General features: G+C 42.8%; 1 protein-coding gene across 2 annotated transcripts in view; it reads left to right on the top strand.

The window, feature by feature from the left end:
• Window positions 1–2,519: 2,519 nt before the first annotated feature.
• mms19 (MMS19 homolog, cytosolic iron-sulfur assembly component) overlaps window positions 2,520–25,838 on the top strand; it is a 29,579-nt gene continuing 6,260 nt past the window's right edge. For both annotated transcript variants that reach the window (XM_034193531.1, XM_034193532.1), the window contains exons 1-21: window positions 2,520–2,660; window positions 5,595–5,643; window positions 5,745–5,845; window positions 6,353–6,438; window positions 6,773–6,847; window positions 7,355–7,424; window positions 8,174–8,302; window positions 8,387–8,448; window positions 10,936–11,022; window positions 11,182–11,256; window positions 11,494–11,571; window positions 11,841–11,979; window positions 12,500–12,654; window positions 12,794–12,872; window positions 13,043–13,174; window positions 14,304–14,385; window positions 14,671–14,768; window positions 15,118–15,279; window positions 15,434–15,589; window positions 15,681–15,780; window positions 15,888–15,990. In XM_034193531.1, coding sequence (XP_034049422.1) covers window positions 2,531–2,660; window positions 5,595–5,643; window positions 5,745–5,845; window positions 6,353–6,438; window positions 6,773–6,847; window positions 7,355–7,424; window positions 8,174–8,302; window positions 8,387–8,448; window positions 10,936–11,022; window positions 11,182–11,256; window positions 11,494–11,571; window positions 11,841–11,979; window positions 12,500–12,654; window positions 12,794–12,872; window positions 13,043–13,174; window positions 14,304–14,385; window positions 14,671–14,768; window positions 15,118–15,279; window positions 15,434–15,589; window positions 15,681–15,780; window positions 15,888–15,990 — 2,148 coding nt within the window. In that variant the 5' untranslated portion in view covers window positions 2,520–2,530. The remainder of the gene's footprint in view (window positions 2,661–5,594; window positions 5,644–5,744; window positions 5,846–6,352; window positions 6,439–6,772; window positions 6,848–7,354; window positions 7,425–8,173; window positions 8,303–8,386; window positions 8,449–10,935; window positions 11,023–11,181; window positions 11,257–11,493; window positions 11,572–11,840; window positions 11,980–12,499; window positions 12,655–12,793; window positions 12,873–13,042; window positions 13,175–14,303; window positions 14,386–14,670; window positions 14,769–15,117; window positions 15,280–15,433; window positions 15,590–15,680; window positions 15,781–15,887; window positions 15,991–25,838) is intronic.

Raw genomic sequence — 25,838 nt, 5'->3', positions numbered from 1 at the left:
AGGTGATGAGGAAGTAATGGGTAGATATGGTATCAAGGATAGGAATGGGGAAGGACAGATGGTAGTTGATTTTGCAAAAAGGATGGAAATGGCTGTGGTGAATACCTACTTTAAGAAAAGGGAGGAGCACAGGGTAACATATAAGAGTGGAGGAAGGTGCACACAGGTGGACTACATTCTTTTATAGGAGATGCAAGCTAAAGGAAATCACAGAGTGTAAGGTGGTAGCAGGAGAGAGTGTCACTAGACAGCATAGGATGGTTGTTTGTAGGATGACTTTAGAGGTAAAGAAGAAGAAGAGAGTGAGAGCTCAACAAAGGATCAGATGGTGGAAGCTGAAGGAGGAAGACTGTTGTGTGAAATTTAGCGAGCAGGTGAGAGAAGCACTAGTTGGAGGGGAAGCAATTTTGGACAACTGGAAAAGTACTGCAGATGTGGTGAGGGAGACAGCTAGGGCAGTACTGGGTATGACATGTGGACAGTGGAAGGAAGACAAGGAGACTTGGTGGTGGAATGAAGAGGTCCAGGAAAGCATAAGGAGAAAGAGGTTGGCGAAAAAGTTTTGGGATAGTCGGAGAGATGAAGAAAGTAGACAGGAGTACAAGGAGATGCAGCGTAAGGCGAGAAGAGAAGTGGCAAAAGCAAAGGAAAAGGCATATTGCGAGCTGTACAAGAAGTTGAATAGTAAGGAAGGAGAAAAGGACTTGTACCGATTGGCCAGACAAAGGGACAGAGCTGGAAAGGATGTGCAGCAGGTTAGGGTGGTAAAAGATGCACATGGTAGTGTGCTGACAAGTGAGGAGTGTGTGCTGAGAAGGTGGAGGGAATATTTTGAAGAGTTGATGAATAAAGAAAATGAGCGAGACAAAAGGCTGGATGATGTGGTGAGAGTAAATCAGGAAGTAAAAGAGATTAGCAAGGAAGAAGTGAGGGTTGCTATGAAGAGGATGAAGAGTGGAAAGGCAGTTGGTCCACATGACATTCCAATGGAGGCATGGAAATGTCTAGGAGAGATGGCAGTAGAGTTTCTAACCAGATTGTTAAATAAAATCTTGGAAAGTGAGAGGATGCCTGAGGAGTGGAGACGAAGTGTGCTGGTTCCTATTTTCAAGAACAAGGGTGATGTGCAGAGCTGCAGTAACTACAGAGGCATAAAGCTGATCAGCCACAGCATGAAGTTATGGGAAAGAGTAGTAGAAGCTAGGTTAGAAAACAGGTGAAGATCTGTGAGCAGCAATATGGTTTCATGCCGAGAAAGAGCACTACAGATGCAATGTTTGCTCTGAGAATACTGTTGGAAAAGTACAGAGAAGGACAGAAAGAGTTACACTGTGTGTTTGTGGACTTAGAAAAAGCTTATGATAGGGTGCCAAGAGAAGAGTTGTGGCATTGTATGAGGAAGTCTGGAGTGGCAGAGAAGTATGTTAGGGTAGTGCAGGACATGTACAAGAATAGTGTGACAGCGGTGAGATGCGCAGTCGGAATAACCGACTCATTCAAGGTGGAGGTGGGATTACACCAAGGATCAGCTCTGAGTCCTTTCTTGTTTGCAGTGGTGATGTACAGGTTGACAGATGAGATCAGACAGGAGTCCCCATGGACTATGATGTTTGCAGATGACATTGTGATCTGTAGTGAGAGTAGATATATGCTTTGGAGAGAAGGGGAATGAAAGTCAGTAGAAGCAAGACTGAGTACATGTGTGTGAACGAGAGGGAGCCCAGTGGAATAGTGCAGTTACAAGGAGTAGAAGTGGTGAAAGTAGATGAGTTTAAATATTTGGGGTCAACTGTTCAAAGTAATAGAGAGTGTGGTAGAGAGGTGAAGAAGAGAGTGCAGGCAGGGTGGAGTGGGTGGAGAAAGGTGGCAGGAGGGATTTGTGACCAAAGAATATCAGCAAGAGTGAAGGGGAAAGTTTACAAAACAGTAGTGAGACCAGCTATGTTGTATGGTTTAGAGACAGTGGCACTAACAAAAAGACAGGAGGCAGAGCTGGAGGTGGCAGAGCTCAAGATTTTGAGATTCTCTTTGGGAGTGACAAGAATGGACAAGATTAGGAATGAACACATCAGAGGGACAGCTCAGGTGGGACGGTTTGGGGACAAAGTCAGAGAGGCGAGATTGAGATGGTTTGGACATGTGCAGAGGAGGGACCCAGGGTATATAGGGAGAAGGATGCTGAGGATGGAGCCACCAGGCAGGAGGAGAAGAGGGAGACCAAAGAGGAGGTTCATGGATGTGCTGAGAGAGGACATGCAGGTGGTTGGTGTGACAGAGGAAGATACAGAGGACAGGGTGAGATGGAAACGATTGATCTGCTGTGGCGACCCCTAACGGGAACAGCCGAAAGACAAAGAAGAATTTTGATTCAGCAAGATTTCACTTTCATGATAAATAATTTTGTAGTATAATGGTGGCATTTCTTTGACGACATTGAATTGAATTGAATTGAAAAAGAAAAACTTTACATTTTATTTTATTTTATCGTATTTTATTTTATTTTTATTTATGCGCTTGATTTGAGTTTCATATGAAAAGTTTTGGCGCATGCGCAGTGCCTGTCTTAAGAGGCACGATGGCTGCGGACTCTCTGCTGCTGTCTCTGGTCGAAGAATTTGTCTCCGGACTGCAGGACATTAAGGCCAAAGACACGGCCACAGGTACGTATATTCATATTCTTTTTATCGACACTTTGTTTTGCGCGTCTTGTGAAGATAAACACAGCCGAGGCTTAAAGACTAACTCGCTGAGAGATGGTTAGCTAACTAACTAACTAACTAGCGCCACAACATCCTGTGTGCTGACAGAATCGCATCTTTCAAAGCAAACCCTCACATTTTGTCGTCACACCAAACCTAACCAACCTGTCTTTGAGGTTTTACATCACTGTCAGCAAACTGTGTGTGAGTTTGGATGGTTATCTGCTCAAGTTGAGCCGCTTGGTGCTTGCTAGCTGCAGATGTTTCACACCGGCAGCTAGAATGGCACTCGGAGAACATGTACCTCCGCCAAGCTTCAACAATCCTGGGAATCTGCACTGGGGTGGACCACGTTATTGTATTTTTGCAGCTTGTGTGTTTTAATAAAGTTTTATTAAAATCATCTCTGTCCAAATTACATTTTAACGTAATACACCCAGTTCCCCAAAATCGGCTATACTAAAATACGAAATGGAGCGAAATGGTGTGAAATGAAGCCTAATAATCATGAAATGGGGGTTAAAAAGTAACGAAATGGAGCAGACTGACCTAGACTGACTCCAAATATGATTAAATATGAATCAATGAATTACTTTTATTTAATTATTTTTAAGCGAAATGGGGACTGATAATAACGAAATGGGGATAAAACGTAGCAAAATGGAGCAGACTGACTCAGACTGACTCCAAATATGATTAAATATGATTCAATTAATTACTTTTATTTAATTATTTTTTAAGCGAAATGCGACTGATAATAACAAAATGAGGGTTAAACGTAGCAAAATGGAGCAGACTGACCCATTGACTGAAGTTTCATCTCTTGAACGCCAGATGGCGCACCTGCCCCTGCTACATGTACTGAGCACATGTCACAAAAAAACTCAAAAGCTAAACAATTAAATAAAAGTAATTATATGAAGTCAGTCTGGTTCATCATGTCATTTAGGTCTAGGGATGGGTATTGATAAGATTTTATCTATTGATTCCGCTTATCGATCCGATTCCTTATCAATACCTCTTGTGAATTTTCTGTGTACTAAAAGTAGGCTTTACAGGTTTTCTATGTCAACAACATTTTGTTGAGTCTTAAAGTAAATAAATATGAAATTGGTCACTGGATCCTTGATCCCTGAACATAAATAGAAATAAACAAAATCTGTAGTTTTTGTCAAAAGCATTTCCTTTCAGATATTAATGGCATGAATGTCACTCCATAGCCGCTGATCTCAGCCCCTGCGCTGCAAGTCAGCATCAGTGTAATTCATAAAGAATGCAGGACGTCTCATTTTGGGAGGAAAAAACATTTTAGTTGATTGTAGTTTATTGTTTGTATTACAACGTTTGGAAAAAGGTGTCATTTGCTTTAAAACGGCAATTTGCTTTGAAGTTATTAATTCCAAATGGACTCAAACTTGACTCGGCAGAAAGCGGTGCAGCATTTGGAGCTTTGTGAACGGAACAGAGGACGATTCTCGTTTCTTGCCTGCAACAAGACAAGAGTCCCAGTTAATGACTTTAATCCACACAAAAGGGACTCATGATTGACATCTTTAAATGGCTTTGAGAGCGGTTAAGAAGCGGACTTGCCGCTTCTGAAAAGCATTGAAGCAGAGAACCAACGAAGCAGCGGATCGAACACTGCTTTATTGGTTCAAGCTTCGAAGTGGAGCCGTTGCAGAAGTGGTTGATCAAAGAACCGCTGCAGGGTCTGCAGTCAACATAGAGAAATGATCCTTTTCCTGATAAACGCCCCCAAAAACAACGGCCGCTCTGAAGGACCGATAAGGGAATCGTTAATCAAAAAGGCTATTGATGTTGGTGGATCGAATCATTTTGTGCCATTTCCAGTTCGTCTACCATCCGTTTGTGGCTTTTTACAACAGTGTTGTCCAGTTTGTGGCAAAGTTTGTTTTGGTGATGCACAACGATTTAAATGAGCTTATTGAAGGTGCTCTTTCTTCGAAGACAAACCCCCCAAAAAATATTCAGTACACCATAAGCCATCTGGGAGCATTTGCAGTTTTCGCTGGGACGGCTGTAGCTAAAGAAGTGCTGTCAGATGAAGAGCTCAACAAATTTCTATCGTGATTTTTTTCACTGGACTGAGGAAAGCAGACGGCAGTCTGCACACAAACAATTTTGGATTGTATTGTTTTTTAATTATCTGACTTTTTGCAAGTTGACTGAGAACAATTTTGGATTGGATTGCTATTTAAAGATTGTGTTGGACCTTTTGGAACCTCTTGACTTCAAAGGACCAGTGACACACACTAAAATGTAAGTCCCTTTTCTCTTGTTTATAAATTACTAAAATATCAAATGACAAGGCTCTATTTTAGGCGTTATATAAACCCAATAATTAATTTTTTTTTGTTTTTTGTTTTTTTTCAGTCATGCAGCGGTAAGAATATTTCATTCAGTGGAAGAGTATTTGTCCATTCGTCTTCTCCAACGTCAACCAAGGAAAAGAGATTTTACCTGGAGGCCTATTTCACCAACAAATCATACCATTTGGAACATAATTTTAAAAGAACATGACTTTTATGCAAAGCGACCAATATAACTGAGGCTTTGGGGAATGATCTTACACAGACTGGAGTTTAAGTCCAGCAAATTTCAATCCTTTGTAGGATTTATTACAATTTTTATGGGTTCTGTTTTATTGGGTCACCCTGTAAATGCCTAAGTCGCATTTCAAAACATGCATTGTATATTATTTTTGAATGCTTGTTTTATAATCTGTAATACTATGTGTGTGTGTGTGTGTGTGTGTGTGTGTGTGTGTGTGTATATATATGTATATATATGTATATATATATATATATATGTATATATATGTATATATATATATATATATTTAAAAATAATTTTTTTAATTGGTTTTCATTTCAGGTGTCAGAGATGGACAGTTTACAATCCTGCAGCTGGTGGAAGCCCTGGGGTAAGTTGTTACAGATTTTTTTCAAATTCTATAATAAACATACATTTAGGTGACTTACAAATATCTTTTTTTTTTCCCTAAATTTGTTGAATGTGCTGTAGACAGAGTCTGACGAGCGCTGAGCCTCACACCCGAGCCAGAGGAGTCCAGCTGCTCTCTGAGGTTTTACAGGAGTGCTACAGACAACTGACAGAGCGAGAAGGTATCTCTCTCTTTTTTTTTTTTAATTGTGCATTTCACAGACTAGTTCACATTGATTTTCATAATGTGAAATGAGAATCTGAGTTTTAGGAGTGTACACATTTATGGTGGCCAAGTGGTTAACGCACTTGGTTTCAGTGCAGAAGGTTCCGGGTTCAAATCCCACCCCTGCCACATTTCTCCATGTAATGTGGAGTTGCATCAGGAAGGGCATCCGGCGTAAAACCTGTGCCAATTCAACATGCAGATCCACCTTGGATTTGCTGTGGCGACCCCGAGTGCAAACAAGGGAGCAGCCGAAGGGACTTACTTACACATTTATAACTAGTGTGGTTAGCTCCATCATCAGTTCTTACCTGTTGACTAAGGTCTGTAACTACGTCCCCTTTTGTGTCGTGCTATATAAAAATTGAAGCTATTCTTTATATTATGAGCCACCCTGCAGTGCCAACATGTTTTTATAAAAGTAATGATTTTGAGCTGCATTCCTCCCTGTCTGTGTCCATAGTGGAGGTGCTGATCGCCTTTTTTGAGAACCGGTTAAAGGATCATTACGTAATCACGCCGCCAGTCTTACGGGGGTTGGAAGCGCTGGTGAGTGTGAGAGAACAAGTGTCCATGTCTGAAATTCATTTTAAGAAATGTCCACATTGTGTCATGTCACGGTTTTGTATATTTAAGCCAGTATTGTTGTTCTGTATAAATTTGGTTTATAGCCAGCGTTTGGTGTATTTGTACCCCATCCATAAAGCCACTTTACAAATAAACAAGGCAGTGTGGATCGCTGTTTTTGTTTGTTTGTTTTTGTGTAGCGATGAAGGGGCCAGTTAATGCTTGTGATTTAGTATTAGCTGGGATGTACTTTGTGTTTTATCTTGCTGCAGCACTTTAATGCGTTCACGTGGACTTTGACGTTTGTTTTCTGCAGACAAAATGTTCGACGTTGCCTCCTGGCTCTGCTGTGTCCATGCTCAGGTCTTTGTTCCAGGATGTTCACGTTCAGGTGACGTTTTGAACTGTGATATAATGATGATGTTATCCAACACCAAACACGTCAAATTAATAAAAGTCTGCAACTGTACAGCCGTACCCTGTTTATATAGTCTGTGAGCCAGTCGTGACCTAATCGGGACTTTTCTGGAATCTTTAATTAAATATTGATCCCTGTGTAATCCTTCACTGACCAGTACCTGTTTACAGCTTCCACCGTGGCATGACCACCATACCTTTTGTACCAACCATGGTATACTGAGGTGGGATTGTATGTTGTGTTTAGTCTCCCCATAACTGGTACCAAACACCTGCTTGGTTCAAGGATTAATAATAGTTTGTCAAACAGGAGCAGTGGCCCAGAATAGGAAAAGGATTCTGTATTCTTGCTTCTGACCAGATGTTAATTTTAGTCAGTTTACTTTATGAAGCTTTTGTGTTCTTCGACTGGACTGAAGTGGTCCTTCGGTGTGGCATTGTGGGTATTTGAATGAGATGTTTATGTGTGTTTCCTCCTCAGTCTCTGATGCTGGCAGAGAGAGCGTGTGTCTATAACATGCTCATCAACCTGATGGACAGCAGAGAGGCCGGTAAGTTCCCCCCACTGTCCGAGGTGCGACTCATCCAGAAATGGGAGTGGGTGTCTTCTTCTGTAATGGTCATAAAATAGACGGTATCTGTGGACTCAGACCCCCCCAGCCTCCCGTCCTGGACACCAGCGTGGTCTCCCAAAATTTCCTGTATATTTGTATTATCAAATATGTCGGTAGCACGGCCCAAGCAGAGGGTCACACCTTTGAGTCTGGTCTGCTTCAGGTTTCTTCCTCAAATCATCAGAGGGAGTTTTTCCTCATCACTGTAACCTGTGTTCTTGCTCTGGGGGTTGGTAAGGTTAGACCTTACTTGTGTGAAGCGCCTTGAGACAGCTTTGTTGTGATTTGGCCCTATATAAACTAAATAAATTGAAATACATTCAATTGAAATTAAGTTTGAGTCTGATTCATAACGTTATTAATCATTACAGATTCATAAGCTTTTACAAGATTCACGGAGGTCTTCATTGAAGTGCTAAGGCCCCTTTTTTTAATGCATACAACAGATTTCATCGGTTGAAAAGAGTAGAAAACATTTCTACTCTTCCTGTATTTTATTATGTTCTTGTCTGTGCTGAAAATCTCAAACCTGTACAGACATTCACTCAATTTGAGGACTTTTTTTTTTATCTGATCATCAAGTGTTAATTGGCCAAGAATTTCTGCATCATCATAAGAACCTATGTAGTTCTGTGTCTTTACTGAGCAGAATCCCAACCATCTCTTTCTGTGCGCCTCATCTCCAGAACTGAAGGGTTTGGGGGCAGATTTTCTGTTTGGGTTTGTCCAATCGATGGATGGGGAGAGGGATCCTCGTAACCTCCTACTTGCCTTCCGAATAGCCACAAACATCATCCACCGAGGTTACGACCTAGGTGAGCTCATCTGCCATGTCACTTCCTGTGCATTTTCTCCTGTGACGAGACTTAAACCGTTTTGCCTTCTACCTGCTCTCTCAGGTAAATTCACAGAGGAACTGTTTGAAGTGACGTCCTGCTATTTCCCCATCGACTTCAGCCCTGTAAGTCCCTGTTGACTCAGCTGCTTTGCACCGCACGGCAACAAAACCTGTGGCAGTAACAGACGAACACATCATCACTGGCTTCCTGTGACCTGAGACACACCTCACTGCCCCCCCGTCCATCATATCTATGACACGTATGATCACAGCAACCCAGTAGTGTCACACTCACGTCACCGCACACAGGAAGTGGTTTCGTGGTGAATTTTCTTGACATGCTGAACCAAGCTTTTTAAAATGCTTCTCCACTTTTGGCTTGTATGTTAAATGTATAAATGAGACAACTAGAAGGACCCTCATTGGACTGTGTTCCTTCACCAGGGTCCAAAATTCTTTATCATGCAATACTACTGTCTCAGTGACTTGGAATTATATTTTCTTCCAGCATATTGAACAAATTTATGTAAAGACGTGTTCTGGCCTCTTATTTATAGGAAATAATAGTGTTTATCAGTCCGCAGTAATTGGTTCCATTAGGGGTGGAACGACACATTATAGTGATACGATATGTATCATCGAACACTTACTGCAATTCGACACATATCACGATACATATTTGCTTCACTGTTCCATCTGTCCACTGGAGGGAACAAAACACTAGCTCCACAATATGAAATGTATCGCTATTAGGGGTGTAACGATACACAAAAATCACCGTTCGGTTCATTTTTGGTACAGTATGGGAACAAAATACAAAACCTAAATTTGCTTGTTGTTTAAACCAACAATTTATTGTAACATTATACAAACAGGAAAATAAAATAATTGCAAAGTGCTGCCTGGTAATAAGTTAAATAAAATGGTCTCAAATAAACAAATATGTCAACTGATGCTATCAATTGATTTCCTGAAAGCTGCGCTCCTCATGCGGTGTGAATTCACACACACACACACACACTCACACACAGTGTAAATACAAGGTCTTACCTGTGTGTTTTAGTGAAGAAAAGTCACTCTGCGGCACTTAGAGCCATCAGATCAGTTAGCGGAGCAGAATCTTCTCCCCCCACCTTTTCACACCGGTTCTCTGTTTTGGTGCAACAAGTCAAAGAAGTCACAGCGCCTCATTTAACGTCTCATTTACCACAAGCTCCATGTGATCCTGGCTGCACACGCAATGAAATCTCAAGAAAAAGTTATAAAATTACTCACTTCTCCATGCGGAGCAGGGATACCGTGCACGCGCGCTGGATGATGTGCGAGTCAATATTTAAGTGTAACACTTCAGGGGAAAAAAGCATTTATGGTACGTATTTAATTAAAAGTTAAAAAAATCTTTCTAACATCTTTCTGTGTAAATATCTCATGTTACAACATGGAGACCCGTGGCTTATACACAAGTGCGGCTTATTTATGTACAATTTCTTTTTTTCTTTTTAAAATTGGTGGGTGTGGCTAGTATTCAGGTGCGCTCTATAGTCCAGAACTTACGTTAAACACACGCAAGGCGAACTCACCTGTGTACAGCCCTGGACCGAACTGAACGTCCCGTACTGAAATGGTACAATACAAATACATGCAGCTGAATACTCTATTCTACTCTTCCTTTTTTAGATATTTAGATATACCTTAGTATACACTAGTATAGTTCTACCTTAGAACTCGAATATATTATAGAAGACATACCTTACTGAATTTTCATGTATCGTTACACCCTTAATTGCTATACACGTATCCCAATTCAACACATAATTGCATCCCTGTTCCATCCATCCATTAGGGGTGGAACGATGCACTAGCTGTATGATGCGTATCACCGTACAGCTATCACAGTTCCATACATATCATCATACATAATGACATGACTGTTCTAGCCATCCATTAGGGGTGGAAGGATACGCCGGCTCCACGATACGATATTACAACATACCTGTCGTGATTCAATACATAATTACATCACTGTTCACACCAATTTTAGTGAATGATTAACTTGAAAGAAAACTTATTTTTTCAGTATAAATTGTCATTCTTGATGCTATCTGTTTTCTGTTTCTATATTTTATAAATTATTTATGATTTTTCTGCAAGATACCAATATTTCTTCCATGCAGTAGGTGAATTTTCATGATACCACGATATTTATTTTAAAAAAATTAGATGGTTCAATTATAGTTATCACGATACACAATGTATCGTTGTACCTCTACCATCCATCCATCCATTTTCTAAACCCACTAATTCCATTTAAGGGCCATGGGGGTGCTGGAGTCATTCCCAGTGTTCATTGGGTGATGGGCGGGGCACACTCTGGACAGGCTGCCTGTCCATCGCAGGGCCACATATAGACGGACAAACACATTCACACTCCTATGCACACTGACAGTCAGTTTGGAGTGTAATTAGTCCCAGTTAGATTATTTTATATAATCTCAGTGGTCTAGTAGTATTATATTAGTAGCAGAGTATATTTTTACTGCTCATACTGATGTTGGTTTGTACTTTAAGTGCCTTCATGATGTTCTTATGTTTGTCGCCGTCCTCACTCAGCCTCCTAATGACCCCCATGGCATCACTCGGGAGGAGCTCGTTCTTGCACTGAGGGCCGTCCTCGCCGGGACCCCACGATTTGCGGAGGTAGGGTATCCATTGGGCCCAAAGATCACAGCATCGTCCATGAAATGTCTGTAAACTCTTCCTTGCCAACAAAGACACCTAAACCACTGGATTTCACAAACACCTGATCCTGAAGCTTCTGCAGACCAGACATTTATCTTTTTTATTATTCTTTTACAGTTTCTGTTGCCTCTCATCGTTGAGAAACTGGACTCAGATGTTCAGAATGCCAAGTTGGATTCTCTGCAGACTCTGGTGAGCAATCTGGTCTCTGATCTAAATGTCTCTGTGCTTTATGGGCTGTTTTTGGTCAAAATTAATCAGCATTCATCCACAGCTGCAAAAAAACTCGGTGAATATGACTAAGATTTCCATATTGAGGGTTTGAGAGGAGATCAGAAAGTTTATACGTGACTCAAATTTTGGAGAACATTTAAAAAAAATGAACTTATTATTATTATTTATTTATTTATTTATTTTTATTTTTCTCAGACTGCTTCTGTGTCTGGATACGATCATAAGGACTTGGCAGAATTCCTTGGGGGACTTTGGGCGTCACTGCGCAGAGAGGTTTGTTTGAGACAAATTTATACAAAGATTAAGTGTTGTCTGTCTGATCTGGCAACAAAATCTTTTACAGCTTAAAAGAGCATGTGTAAAACTTGATTCATATTGGAATCAGAACACTGTAACTGTCCAGGGTTATTTCATTTAGTTTGATTTGTTTGCTGAGTTGTACATGGCAGGAAATAAAGTTGCCAAGAGGTGGAATGTGCACCGTGTGATATGTTTATGTCTGGGTTGTTATTTTGCGTGTGTGTGTGTGTGTGTTACTGCAGGTGTTTCAGGCATCCAGCGAGAAGATCGAGTCTGCAGGCCTCGCCGCACTTACCGCCCTCACTTCCTGTCTGTCTCGCTCAGTCCTCAGGTCTGACTCAGAGGACTCCCTCAGCACTTTCCTGGAGCTTGTCCTCAAAGGTGGTCTTCATAAATCTTTTATTTTTTTTAAGTAACTGAGTAACCGCCCAAACGCTTTCTTACCAGCTTTTTCAGCATCGCCTGTGAAATGTATTTATTTATTTTTTTAGACTTTACTCATTGTTAGACTTTTCTGTGAATTCCAATGTTGTGGAAATTGGTGCCACATGGTGTGTTGAATTTTTTTTTTTGAAAATTGGGTGTACGGTTCATAGGTTGCATGTGTAAATGCACCTTCAAGTTTGAACCATTGGTGGTGCTAGAACACTAGAGGTAAAGACATGAAGATTGGTGAAAAGGACGAGAGGATTCTCCCCAGTAAGTGTCCCAAATTTCACAACATTTTACCATACAGTTAAAATAATAACATGAAATGTGTCGGATGCACCGACAGACATTTTATTATTTCTCGTCCCCTCCCGTCGGCTAGCGGAGGTTAAGAAAGCATTTTGTGCAAACTGATTGTTCGTGAGTAAAAATCAGCCTGTTTGTTTGACTGAAAGCGGTGATGTCGTTCCAGACTGCAAACACCACCTGTGTGAGCCGGACATGAAGCTTGTGTGGCCAAGTGCCAAGCTGCTGCAGGCTGCCTGTAGCGCCTCCAACAGGGCAAGTCACATTGTAGCAGCCGCCGTCATGCCGGACCTTATTGAGCAGTACAGCAGCAGGACGCAGGTAAAAGCAGGAAAACTAACGTCCAGGTTAATTTGAGCTTCATTCATTTGAATCCACTTTTAGCAGAAACACAGATTTGAAAGCGTGATGGTGGCGGCGTTACTGTGATGCCAGAATGTGTGTTTCTCTTTTGGAGCAGTGCGCGCACAGACGGACGTTACTGGAGGTGGTGCAGGGCTTCATCCAGCCTGTAAAAACTCTCCAGGCTTCAGAGCTTGGTGAGTGCACACGTGCAGAAAGGTGACATTTATTTCTGCGCAGCTCACTTTCTAAAAAGTTTTAAGATGTCCGTCTGTATCTGGAAGCGTTCTACCGACACCGACCGCTGCTTTTTGTTTACAGACCCTGATCTTTTTTTTTTTCCCCCTTTTGTTTTTGTATCTTTCAGCTTCAGAGGAGAGTGCGTTTTTAGTGTTCCGTTCGTCTCTGTGCAGCATGGTGTTTTCTGCTCTGTCAGAGAGCAACGCCAGTCTGCAGATCACCGCCGCATCGGCGCTCACATCACTCTCACAACAAACAGGTGAGACACCTCAAACTCACACATTTTTTTAAAGGGTTAGAAAACATTTAAAGCCTCTAACACTGTAAACTCAACTCAAGCTTTACTGTCATGCACAGTAAAGAAGCACGTTTCCCTGCACAATGAAATTCTTACGTTGCCACCCTACACTGAATGCCAAAAAGAAAGAAAGCGATATCAATAACATAAATCTCAGAATAAAACATGTACATCAAAGATAAATAAGCAGTGTACATAAACATAATGTTACAAAGAATCATGGAGCGGAGTGAGTCCTTGGCTGGTAGACCACCTCGAACCTCCAGGAGATGTAAGCTGGTTTCTCCTTGTATGACTGGAATTGTAAGAAATGGTGCGTGGTGTAAAACGTGTCAAATCCCAATCTGGATCTGTCCTGGACCCTCTGTGGTGACCCTGAATGCTAAAGGCTCAGGACGAGCGTGTAATGAATTCTCACCGTCAGTGCACCTTTTGTTCAGAGGATTTCCTGGCAGGATGCCCTTAATTAATAGTTAATGTAGTAATAAACATTAATTAACAGTGAATTAAGACTTAAGTGTGTTTTGTTCTCATTTATTATGAGTGTTCATGTTTACTAAAGTATTATTATACATATTTAATCATTTATAAAGATAGTGAACACCCTTAATAAATTATTACTGAACACACACACACACGTTTTAATTCACCGTTTGCTCATGCTTATTAACATGTTAATTAACACAAACACATTAATAACTATTACTAGACACAGTTAACTCTTCACTGTTAGGTAATGTTTATTACTGTGTTAACAAATGTGAACACGATTGATAAATAATTGCAGTAATCAGATTCCATCTCTGGCAGTGATCCACATACGGAGAACTGATCTGGGGTCTGTGTCGGTACCTTGGACTCTGTCGTGTTCTGCTGTTTGTTGGGTTGTTGTGTTCTTTGAAACAGCTGCAGTGGTTCACTGATCACTGTCAACACTGTGTGATTTTAACCAAACACACCGCAACCTCTTCAGTTAATGTTCACAGAGTAAACAAAGGGGGGATTGGAAAACTATCCCACTTGATGATGCGGATGTTGATGTACTGGGTCTGGACTTTCCCGTCTCTCTCTCTCTCTCGGCTTGTCTCAGGTTTGCTGATGGACTCTGATGTTGATCTGGCTGTAGATCATCTGACCAAACTCTTACTGACGGAGGGGGATGACCAAGTCAGGTCAGCTGGAGTTACATGTTAAATTTCTCCTGATTTTATCGCATTCTGTGAGAATTCTTCACATCTCAACATTGGTTCTTGTCTTCGTGTGTAATTTCCCATTCAAACTCCAAAATATACACCATATAGAATGAGACTTATACTTGGACTTTTGTTTGCATGTGATTTATGAAGGCTTGTTGGTACTCGTAGGGTCCTGGTGGCCACTAGAGGCCACTGTTGCTTGCTTGGATCGAGATTTTTAGTTGCATTTAAATGTGGACGTCTCTGTGTTGCTGCCCGTAGTGTGGCGGCGGTGGAGTGCGCCGGAGCTTTAGCGCAGCGGCATCCAGCAGCATTTATCATGAAAATGATTCCCAAGCTGCGGGAGGAGATGTTTCTAGGTAAGAAAAATTATTTCCAGGTAAACTGTTAGCGTGTTGATGTTTTTATTCATCGTTTTGCACGGGGATTCTTTTAGCAGTATTTATCCAGGCAAGGAAATTCTTCTTTTTTCTACCAGGAGTTATAAGGTGATTTATTTATTTATTTATTTTTTAATTAATAGCTGAAAAGAGCCAGAAAATTGCTTCTACTGATGTAACAGATCAAAGTGAAAAATCACTTATTTGTATGCTTGTATATTTAAATGTAAAAATAATGTCAGAATATCAACAACAAAAAAGTTTATATTCAGCAGTTTGTCACTTCATGATTTACACCTGATGAATTATTCTGGTCACATCTGTCCAGAGCCCATAGAGCAAGGCAGCAACACAACACTTTCAGAGCACCTCTCCCATCATGCAGTTCGTCAGCGGTGTTTCTCAGCTCTGGCTGCAGTATCCACCCCACCCGGCGTGGTCCAGGCGAGCACCCCGGTCCTGTTGGAGGTCCTGCGTTCAGCACACACGGGTATGGGGGAGGGGGGGGCTCTGTGCATTTGTTTTTTTTGGCTCTGAGAGAACATCTGACGATGTAATGTTGTGCTTCTAAAATTTTAAACAAGAAACGGTCTCTGGATTCAGGCTGCAGGAACAACGGGGAACTGACTTCCTGTTGTGTTTAGGTGCTGTTGGTTTTTCGGTGGAGGAGGTGGTGTCAGCGTGCCGCAGCCTCCAGAGGATAGCGGAGCAGATTGAGGACACGGAGGAGACAGGACGCTGCTTCCATGATGTCATCATCCCGCACCTGCTGTCTTTGGCCCTTCAGGCGGCCCTGCAGGGTGAGCGTGCTGCTGCTAACAGCCGACTTGATCTGGTGGATTGTTTTAGCAGGAACTCAGTCATCCAGCATTTGGCGTTTACGTGTTGCAGTTGAGGGGTCGTCTGGGCATCCTAGTCCTCTGGTGGAGCAGGAGGTCCTGTCTGCAATGGTCCCAATCATAAGCACATCCTGTTCCAGGCTGCAGGCCATGTCAGTACTGATATATATATATATATATATATATTTTTTTTATCATTTAAAAACTGAAATGACTCTTTTTGTTTTGGTCGATCTTGTGATATGTTTTGTGCTGTCAGGATGGCGGGTGAGACGGCATCCCGGGCTGTCTCTCTCTTTCTGGATGGTGACGTGTCCTTTTTACCTGACAACTCCTTCCCTTCACACATTCAGCTGCTGAAGGTCTGCACACACACACACGCATATACACACACACTGGTTTGGGTGGATCTGTGTGTGTCTGTCTGGTCTTCCTGTGGAATGTATAAAAGAAGAAGAATGCGGTAGCCAGTGTTTCCTCTACAAAGTTTTCTTTTTGCAGAGTGGTCAGAACTCAAATTTGTGCAGTATTCTCAGTTTGTGCACTAAAGCCCTCAGTAATTTTAGCTGTTAAATCACAAAATCACATCCTTGAAAAACACCCCCAGAGCTCTACAAATGAATACTTGCAGGAGGAAGTACATTACTCACAGTGGTGAGTGTGTTGGGACGTCCACTGTGAGATCAGCTGGAGAAACAGTTGTTTGACTATAAATACATAAATAAATAATACACAAATAAAAATAAAACTCTATGCCTATATCTACATTTATTTTTGTAATAAAAAAAATTCTGACTTTACACCTATGTTCTACTCCCCCCTCCCCAAAAAATAATAAATAAATAAATAATACAAATAAAATATTACAGCTCTACTTCTGGCCATTATCATTTTCATAAAGGTGCAGATCTTGCAGATGTAGTGAAAAACAAGTTCAGTGAGCAAAAATATGATTGGGGGGGTCTACCCTAACCCAGTAGGAGAGGGTTGACATTGGAACAAGTTGCTCCCAGACTTTTGTATTTTTTATTTTTTTTTATATGAAGTTCAATTTCTCAGCTCGGTTCAGAAAAAAATAAGGTGCTGTGAAGTGACGACGTCTCCACTTCCACCTACAGTGAGGAAAATAAGTATTTGAACACCCTGCGGTTTTGCAAGTTCTCCCACTTAGAAATCATGGAGGGGTCTGAAATTTTCATCTTAGGTGCACGTCCACTGTGAGAGACAGAATCTAAAAGAAAAAAAAATCTGGAAATCACAATGTATGATTTTTTTTTAATAATTTGTTTGCATGTTACTGCTGCAAATAAGTATTTGAACCCCTACCAACCAGCAAGAATTCTGGCTCACACAGACCTGTTAATTTTTCTTTAAGAAGCCCTCTTATTCTGCACTCTTTACCTTTTATTAATTGCACCTGTTTGAACTTGTTACCTGTATAAAAGACACCTGTTCACACACTCAATCAATCACACTCCAACCTGTCCACCATAGCAAAGACCAAAGAGCTGTCTAAGGACACCAGGGACAAAACTGTAGACCTGCACAAGGCTGGGATGGACTACAGGACAACAGGCAGGCAGTTTGGTAGAAGACAACAACTGTTATGATTATTTATTAGAAAGTGGAAGAAACATAAGATGACTGTCAATCTCCCTCGGTCTGGGATTCCATGCAAGATCTCACTTTGTGGGGTAAGGATGATTCTGAGAAAGCTCAGAACTACACAGGAGGACCTGGTCAGTGACCTGAAGAGAGCTGGGACCACAGTCACAAAGATTACATTAGTAACACATGATGCTGTCATGGTTTAAAATCCTGCAGGGCAGCAAGGTCCCCCTGTTCAAGCCAGCACATGTCCAGGCCTGTTTGAAGTTCACCAGTGACCATCTGGATGATCCAGAGGAGGCATGGGAGAAGGTCATGTGGTCAGATGAGACCAGAATAGAGCTTTTTGGAATCAACTCCACTTACCATGTTTAGAGGATGAGAACAACCCCAAGAAAACCATCCCAATCGTGAAGCATGGGGGTGGAAACATCATACTCTGGGGGTGCTCTTCTGCAAAGGGGACAGGACGACTGCACCATATTGAAGGGAGGATGGATGGGGTCATGTATTGCGAGATGTTGGCAAACAACCTCCTTCCCTCAGTAAGCGCATTGAAGATGGGTCGTGGCTGGGTCTTCCAGCATGACAGTGACCCACAAACGCAAACACACAGCCAGGGCAACTAAGGAGGGGCTCTGTAAGAAGCATTTCAAGGTCCTGGAGTGGCCTGGCCAGTCTCCATACCTGAACTCAATAGAAAATCTTTGGAGGGAGCTGAAACTCCAAACCTGAAAGATCTAGAGAAGATCTCTATGGAGGAGTGGACCAAAATCCCTGCTGCAGTGTGTGAAAAACTACAGAAAACGTTTGACCTCTGTAATTGCAAACAAAGGCTACTGTACCATTAACATTGATTTTCACAGGTGTTCTAATACTTATTTTCCTCACTGTAGGTGGAAGTGGAGACGTCTTTACTTTACAGCACCTTATTTTTTTCTGAACCGAGCTGAGAAATTGAACTTTGTATAAAAAAAAAAAAAATACAAAAGTCTGGGAGCAACTTGTTCCGATGTCAAACGAGAGTTACGAATGTAACTACGGTTCTATGAATTCCGGATGACCGCCAGAGGGCGGTGCTTTAGCACCTGGATAACTACATATGCGCAGCACAGAGGTCGAGAATATATACCAACAAAGTCATGCCATTGAATGTGACCTGGGTGACGTTACTGGTTGTCTTTATATACCAGACGCACCCAGCGCTCGCTTCTTTTCGGAATGAACTCGCTGGACTCTGGGTGACAAGCAACTCTGGCGGTCATCCGGAATTCATAGAACCGTAGTTACATTCGTAACTCTCGTTCTATTTCATTCCTCCTGACCGCCAAAGGGCGGTGCTTTAGCACCTGGATGACTTAATACCAACAAGGTCACGAAAAGTCACACTCACCTCGCATCAGCAGTGGGGAGTGGAGGCAGACAACACCGCCGAAGTCACCGCAGGAGGAGCAGCCACATTCAGTCTGTAATAGCGGGCGAAGGTACAGGACAAAGCCCACGTAGCAGCAGCACAAATATCACTCAAAGGGACACCTCTCAGTGCAGCCCAGGAGGTGGACACCCCTCTGGTGGAATGGCACGTAACCTTAGGAGGCTGAAGACCTCTGGACCTGTATACTTGTAAAATGGCATCCACAACCCAATGCAAGAGTCGCTGCTTTGAGACAGCACAGCCTCTTTTGTGATCACCGTAACACACATTGAATCGCACACGTTGAATGTGTGAGACGAGACGAATTACATCGTCCACTCTCTGCGGGGATGGCGATGCAGTCATAGTCAGGGAGTTGATGGCAATGCCGATGAAGGTCGTTTGTTGACTGGGAACAAGAGAACTCTTTGCAAAGTTCACTGTGAGTCCTAAATGAGAGACATGGTTCAGTAGAAGAGCTGTGTCTTTGTGCGCCTGCTCCTGAGTCAGAGCACAGACAAGCCAATCGTCTAAGTAGGGTAGGATTCTTAATCCAAGAGCTTGCAGTGGGGCTAGTGCTGCAGCCATACATCTGGTAAATGTACGAGGGGCGAGAGAGAGGCCGAAAGGAAACACCCTGAACTGGTATGCCTTACCTTCGAATGCAAAGCGGAGCAACTGCCTGTGATGAGGTGCCACTGGCACATGGAAATAGGCGTCTTTTAAGTCGACACTTGTGAACCAGTCTCCTGGTGTGATAGTTTGAAGGACGTCTACTGTGCGGAGCATGTGAAACTGCAGCGCTTTGATATAACGATTCAGACGTCGGAGATCGAGGATAGGACGAAAGCCGCCATGCTTCTTTGGAACAAGGAAGTAAATTGAATAGAACCCCCTGAGCTGGTCTGAACTGTGAACTGGCTCTATGGCCCCCTTCTCCAGGAGTTCCAAAATCTCCCGTTGTAGGGCAGCAGACTGCACCGAGTCGGAAACAACAGTCATCCTCACCCCATTGAACTTTGGAGGACGACATCTGAACTGAATTCTGTAACCTTCGAACAAGGTTGAAATGACCCATGGGTCTTGAACTTGAGCCTCCCAGTGGCTGAGTTGATTTCGTGAGAAACGGCTGGGGGCCAAACATTGGCAGTCAGACCCGACCACCTCTGCCTCACATCCCTGAGGACCTCTGGGCACGATTACTGGAAGCTCTGTGAAACCGTTCAGTTCTTGGGGGTCTGCCCATAGGCTCACGAAAGGCAGGCTGCTGGGAGAGCTGGCCCTCAACTGCAAAAGCACTTGCAGCTCTGGGAGTCGGCGGAAGCCTGGATGTAGAGTGAAAAGCTGTAGCACGTCTGACTGGCTGAGGTCTGGAAGACCGGTGTAGGTCAACAAACTGTTGCCGAGATTTACTAGCCTCAACAGCACACTCCAAAGTTTGTTGGGCCGCAGGTCCAAATACTTGGCCTGGAAGAACCGGCAGCGAACGGAGTGTGCCTCTGCAGGATTCGGATAGGGGTAACTGCGCAAGCCACACCTGACGTCTAGTGATGGTAAGGGTTGACATCAGTCTGCCAAGCTCTCTGGACATATCAAATCAATTTTATTTATATAGCGCCAAATCACAGCAAACAGCCGCCCCAGTGCGCTCCACACCACAAGGCAAGGCCATACAATAATTATGGAAAAACCCCAACGGTCAAAACGACCCCCTGTGAGCAAGCACTTGGCGACAGTGGGAAGGAAAAACTCCCTTTTAACAGGAAGAAACCTCCAGCAGAACCAGGCTTAGGGAGGGGCAGTCCTCTGCTGGGACTGGTTGGGGCTGAGGGAGAGAACCAGGAAAAAGACATGCTGTGGAGGGGAGCAGAGATCAATCACTAATGATTAAATGCAGAGTGGTGCATACAGAGCAAAAAGAGAAAGAAACACTCAGTGCATCATGGGAACCCCCCAGCAGTCTAAGTCTATAGCAGCATAACTAAGGGATGGTTCAGGGTCACCTGATCCAGCCCTAACTATAAGCTTTAGCAAAAAGGAAAGTTTTAAGCCTAATCTTAAAAGTAAGGAGGGTGTCTGTCTCCCTGATCCGAATTGGGAGCTGGTTCCAGAGGAGAGGAGCCCGAAAGCTGAAGGCTCTGCCTCCCATTCTACTCTTACAAACCCTAGGAACAAGTAAGCCTGCAGTCTGAGAGCGAAGCGCTCTATTGGGGTGATATGGTACTATTGAGGTCCATAAGATAAGATGGGACCTGATTATTCAAAACCTTATAAGTAAGAAGAGGAATTTTAAATTCTATTCTAGAATTAACAGGAAGCCAATGAAGAGAGGCCAATATGGGTGAGATATGCTCTCTCCTTCTAGTCCCTGTCAGTACTCTAGCTGCAGCATTTTGAATTAACTGAAGGCTTTTCAGGGAACTTTTAGGACAACCTGATAATAATGAATTACAATAGTCCAGCCTATGCGCATTGCGCAAATGCAAAAAGGCAGTCCTACATATTTGTTTAATATGCGCATTGAATGACATATCCTGATCAAAAATGACTCCAAGATTTCTCACAGTATTACTAGAGGTCAGGGTAATGCCATCCAGAGTAAGGATGGGGGGCCAAGTACAATAACTTCAGTTTTATCTGAGTTTAAAAGCAGGAAATTAGAGGTCATCCATGTCTTTATGTCTGTAAGACAATCCTGCAGTTTAGCTAATTGGTGTGTGTCCTCTGGCTTCATGGATAGATAAAGCTGGGTATCATCTGCGTAACAATGAAAATTTAAGCAATGCTGTCTAAAAATACTGCCTAAGGGAAACATGTATAAAGTGAATAAAATTGGTCCTAGCACAGAACCTTGTGGAACTCCATAATTAACCTTAGTCTGTGAAGAAGATTCCCCATTTACATGAACAAATTGTAATCTATTAGAAAATATGATTCAAACCACCGCAGTGCCTTTAATACCTATGGCATGCTCTAATCTCTGTAATAAAATTTTATGGTCAACAGTATCAAAAGCAGCACTGAGGTCTAACAGAACAAGCACAGAGATGAGTCCACTGTCCGAGGCCATAAGAAGATCATTTGTAACCTTCACTAATGCTGTTTCTGTACTATGATGAATTCTAAAACCTGACTGAAACTCTTCAAATAGACCATTCCTCTGCAGATGATCAGTTAGCTGTTTTACAACTACCCTTTCAAGAATTTTTGAGAGAAAAGGAAGGTTGGAGATTGGCCTATAATTAGCTAAGATAGCTGGGTCAAGTGATGGCTTTTTAAGTAATGGTTTAATTACTGCCACCTTAAAGGCCTGTGGTACATAACCAACTAACAAAGATAGATTGATCATATTTAAGATTGAAGCATTAAATAATGGTAGGACTTCCTTGAGCAGCCTGGTAGGAATGGGGTCTAATAAACATGTTGATGGTTTGGAGGAAGTAACTAATGAAAATAACTCAGACAGAACAATCGGAGAGAAAGAGTCTAACCAAATACTGGCATCACTGAAAGCAGCCAAAGATAACGATATGTCTTTGGGATGGTTATGAGTAATTTTTTCTCTAATAGTTAAAATTTTATTAGCAAAGAAAGTCATGAAGTCATTACTAGTTAAAGTTAAAGGAATACTCGGCTCAATAGAGCTCTGACTCTTTGTCAGCCTGGCTACAGTGCTGAAAAGAAAGCTGGGGTTCTTATTTTCTTCAATTAGTGATGAGTAGTAAGATGTCCTAGCTTTACGAAGGGCTTTTTTATAGAGCAACAGACTCTTTTTCCAGGCTAAGTGAAGATCTTCTAAATTAGTGAGATGCCATTTCCTCTCCAACTTACGGGTTATCTGCTTTAAGCTGCGAGTTTGTGAGTTATACCATGGAGTCAGGCACTTCTGATTTAAAGCTCTCTTTTTCAGAGGAGCTACAGCATCCAAAGTTGTCTTCATTGAGGATGTAAAACTATTGACGAGATACTCTATCTCACTTACAGAGTTTAGGTAGCTACTCTGCACTGTGTTGGTATATGGCATTAGAGAACATAAAGAAGGAATCATATCCTTAAACCTAGTTACAGTGCTTTCTGAAAGACTTCTAGTGTAATGAAACTTATTCCCCACTGCTGGGTAGTCCATCAGAGTAAATGTAAATGTTAATAAGAAATGATCAGACAGAAGGGAGTTTTCAGGGAATACTGTTAAGTCTTCAATTTCCATACCATAAGTCAGAACAAGATCTAAGATATGATTAAAGTGGTGGGTGGACTCATTTACATTTTGAGCAAAGCCAATTGAGTCTAATAATAGATTAAATGCATTCTCAGCATCAGTGTGGATGTTAAAATTGCCCACTATAATTATCTTATCTGAGCTAAGCACTAAGTCAGACAAAAGGTCTGAAAATTCACAGAGAAACTCACAGTAACGACCAGGTGGACGATAGATAATAACAAATAAAACTGGTTTTTGCGACTTCCAATTTGGATGGACAAGACTAAGTCAAGCTTTCAAATGAATTAAAGCTCTGTCTGGGTTTTTGATTAGTTAATAAGCTGGAATGGAAGATTGCTGCTAATCCTCCGCCTCGGCCCGTGCTACGAGCATTCTGGCAGTTAGTGTGACTCGGGGGTGTTGACTCATTTAGACTAACATAATTATCCTGCTGTAACCAGGTTTCTGTAAGGCAGAATAAATCAATATGTTGATCAATTATTATATCATTTACTAACAGGGACTTAGAGAGAGACCTAATGTTTAATAGACCACATTTAACTGTTTTAGTCTGTGGTGCAGTTGAAGGTGCTATATTATTTTTTCTTTTTGAATTTTTATGCTTAAATAGATTTTTACTGGTTATTGGTGGTCTGGGAGCAGGCACCGTCTCTACGGGGATGGGGTAATGAGGGGATGGCAGGGGGAGAGAAGCTGCAGAGAGGTGTGTAAGACTACAACTCTGCTTCCTGGTCCCAACCCTGGATAGTCACGATTTTGGAGGATTTAAGAAAATAAGCATATAAGCAAAGGTTTGGAGTGAGGCATCACTAAGACTTTGCGTAGCATCATCAACCTCTGCCTCCCTCAAAGACTTTGAGAGGGCAAGGGCTAAATGGGACAGTGAGTTGTCTGGGCGACCGATGCGAGCAGCTATGTCATAGCTTTTGGTGAGGAGGTCATCAGTGACCCTACACTGAGGACGTGGGCAGCGGGCATCCGGCCGAGCAGCATCAGCTGGAGCCATAACCAGGTTCGCAATAATGCTGTCAACGGCGGGCATACGGTTCAGACCATACTGCGCCGAATCACACATAGAACTAAGGTCTCTGCAGTCCTGTGATAGATGGGTCAATGATTTGGGGTCCGCCCAACATCGGTGGAGCTCCTCGATATATGGTTGTGAAACTGGAACGTTGAACTCAGGCTTCTGAGTGACTTTGAAAAAGGCACTTGAAGCAGTGGTTTCCGCAGGGGGATTGTCGACCCCAAGCCTGGATAAAGCCAACTGAACAGCTTGCTTGACAAAGGATAGTCCAGGTCCGGTTTGCGGCATGGCCTCGGCCTCAGAGGTATGAGAGCCCACTAATGAATGGCTTGGAGAAAGACCCTCCTCATCCTCCACACAGTTTATATCACTTGTCATGTACAAAGAATCAGTTGCAGCAATAGACAACATCTTCCTCCTGTTGAGTAACTACATTGGTCTGATCAGCCTCATTAGGGACAACAGGAACTGTCACTGCATCCCTAGGCTGTAGCTTCAGAAGCAAGGACTTAATCTGAGCAAACTCAGAAGTCAACGTTTCGACCTGGTCATGAGTAACCTTCTTAGCAGAAGGGGCTCCTGCATGTGGCCGTTTACGGCGCTTTGGTTCATTCCTGGGGCTGGAGGCCAAAGTCGCACTAGATATTCCACTTTCCAATGCCGCAAGTCTAGCAGATCTCTCTGCCAGTGGCATGCTGGCACAATTAAGGCAGGCATCGCCAGTCAGGGCTTCCCTCAGGTGTCCGATCCCATGACACGAGGGGCAAAGCATATGTCCATCATCTGGGCTCAAGGGAGCCAAACAGGTACTACAGCCATGCAACAAAGGCCCTGTCAACATTGTGGACTGCGTGCAGATGGCTAACGCAAGCCCTGATGGTTACAAATGGAATGACAAAGCGTGACTCACACGCAGTGTAAATAGTAACACGAGGCACGGAGCGTGAAGCACTCACAGCCGCAGACTCGACACGAGGCACGGAGCGTGAAACACTCACAGTGTAAAAGCTAATACAAGGCCTGGAGCGTGAAACACTCACAGCCACAGTAATAACACGATGCACACAGCCGAAAAACTCACAGCCCAAGTGCTAAGTCACTTAGAGCAACGACGACAACAGTAGCTGCTAGCGGAGCTGTTAAACTTAGCAAATGGCGGCAGTGCAGACAAAGTACTTCAAGGAGTGGAAAACACTCACAGCAAGCCCAACACAGTACACTATACTGGTTCTGATACACACACTACCACGTAGTTAACGGGGTTAGTGACACAACTAAACAAATAGCCAGCTTTCATCGAAACAACACAGCTAATGTGCACAGAGGAAAATACCCAGCAGGGCAGTGGCAAAGGCGCGCACCCGGCGTTTAGGAAGGTGTACTCACGACAGGCGTCAAAGAATACAAAAAACGGTGAAGCCATGTCTCGCAGCCTCTGGAGGACGTGTGCAGTGCACGTAGCTCCAACCGAAGGTGGGTTACGAGGCTACAAGCGAGAGCGGCAATCGCAGCTAAATGCGTTCTCAACCTTGAAGAATGCGAGAATGTAGAAAAGAAGCGAGCGCTGGGTGCGTCTGGTATATAAAGACAACCAGTGACGTCACCCAGGTCACATTCAATGGCGTGACTTTGTTGGTATATATTCTCGACCTCTGTGCTGCGCACATGTAGTTATCCAGGTGCTAAAGCACCGCCCTCTGGCAGTCAGGAGGAATGAAATAGAACCTCTCCTGCTGGGTTGGGATAGAGCCCCCCATCATATTTTGTCTCACTGTGAGCTTGTTTTTCACTACACCTGCAGGATCTGCACCTTTTTATGAAAATGATAATGGCCAGAAGTAGAGCTGTAATATTTTATTTTTATTTATTTATTTTTTCTTTTTGGGGGAGGGGGAAGTAGAACATAGGTGTAAAGTCAGAATTTTTGTTGTTATTATTA

Source organism: Thalassophryne amazonica, chromosome 18, assembly GCF_902500255.1.
Source record: "Thalassophryne amazonica chromosome 18, fThaAma1.1, whole genome shotgun sequence".
NCBI classification, from domain to species: Eukaryota; Metazoa; Chordata; class Actinopteri; order Batrachoidiformes; family Batrachoididae; genus Thalassophryne; species Thalassophryne amazonica.
The sequence above is the reverse complement of the archived record's forward strand: the minus strand, read 5'-3'. Positions and strand labels throughout refer to the sequence as shown.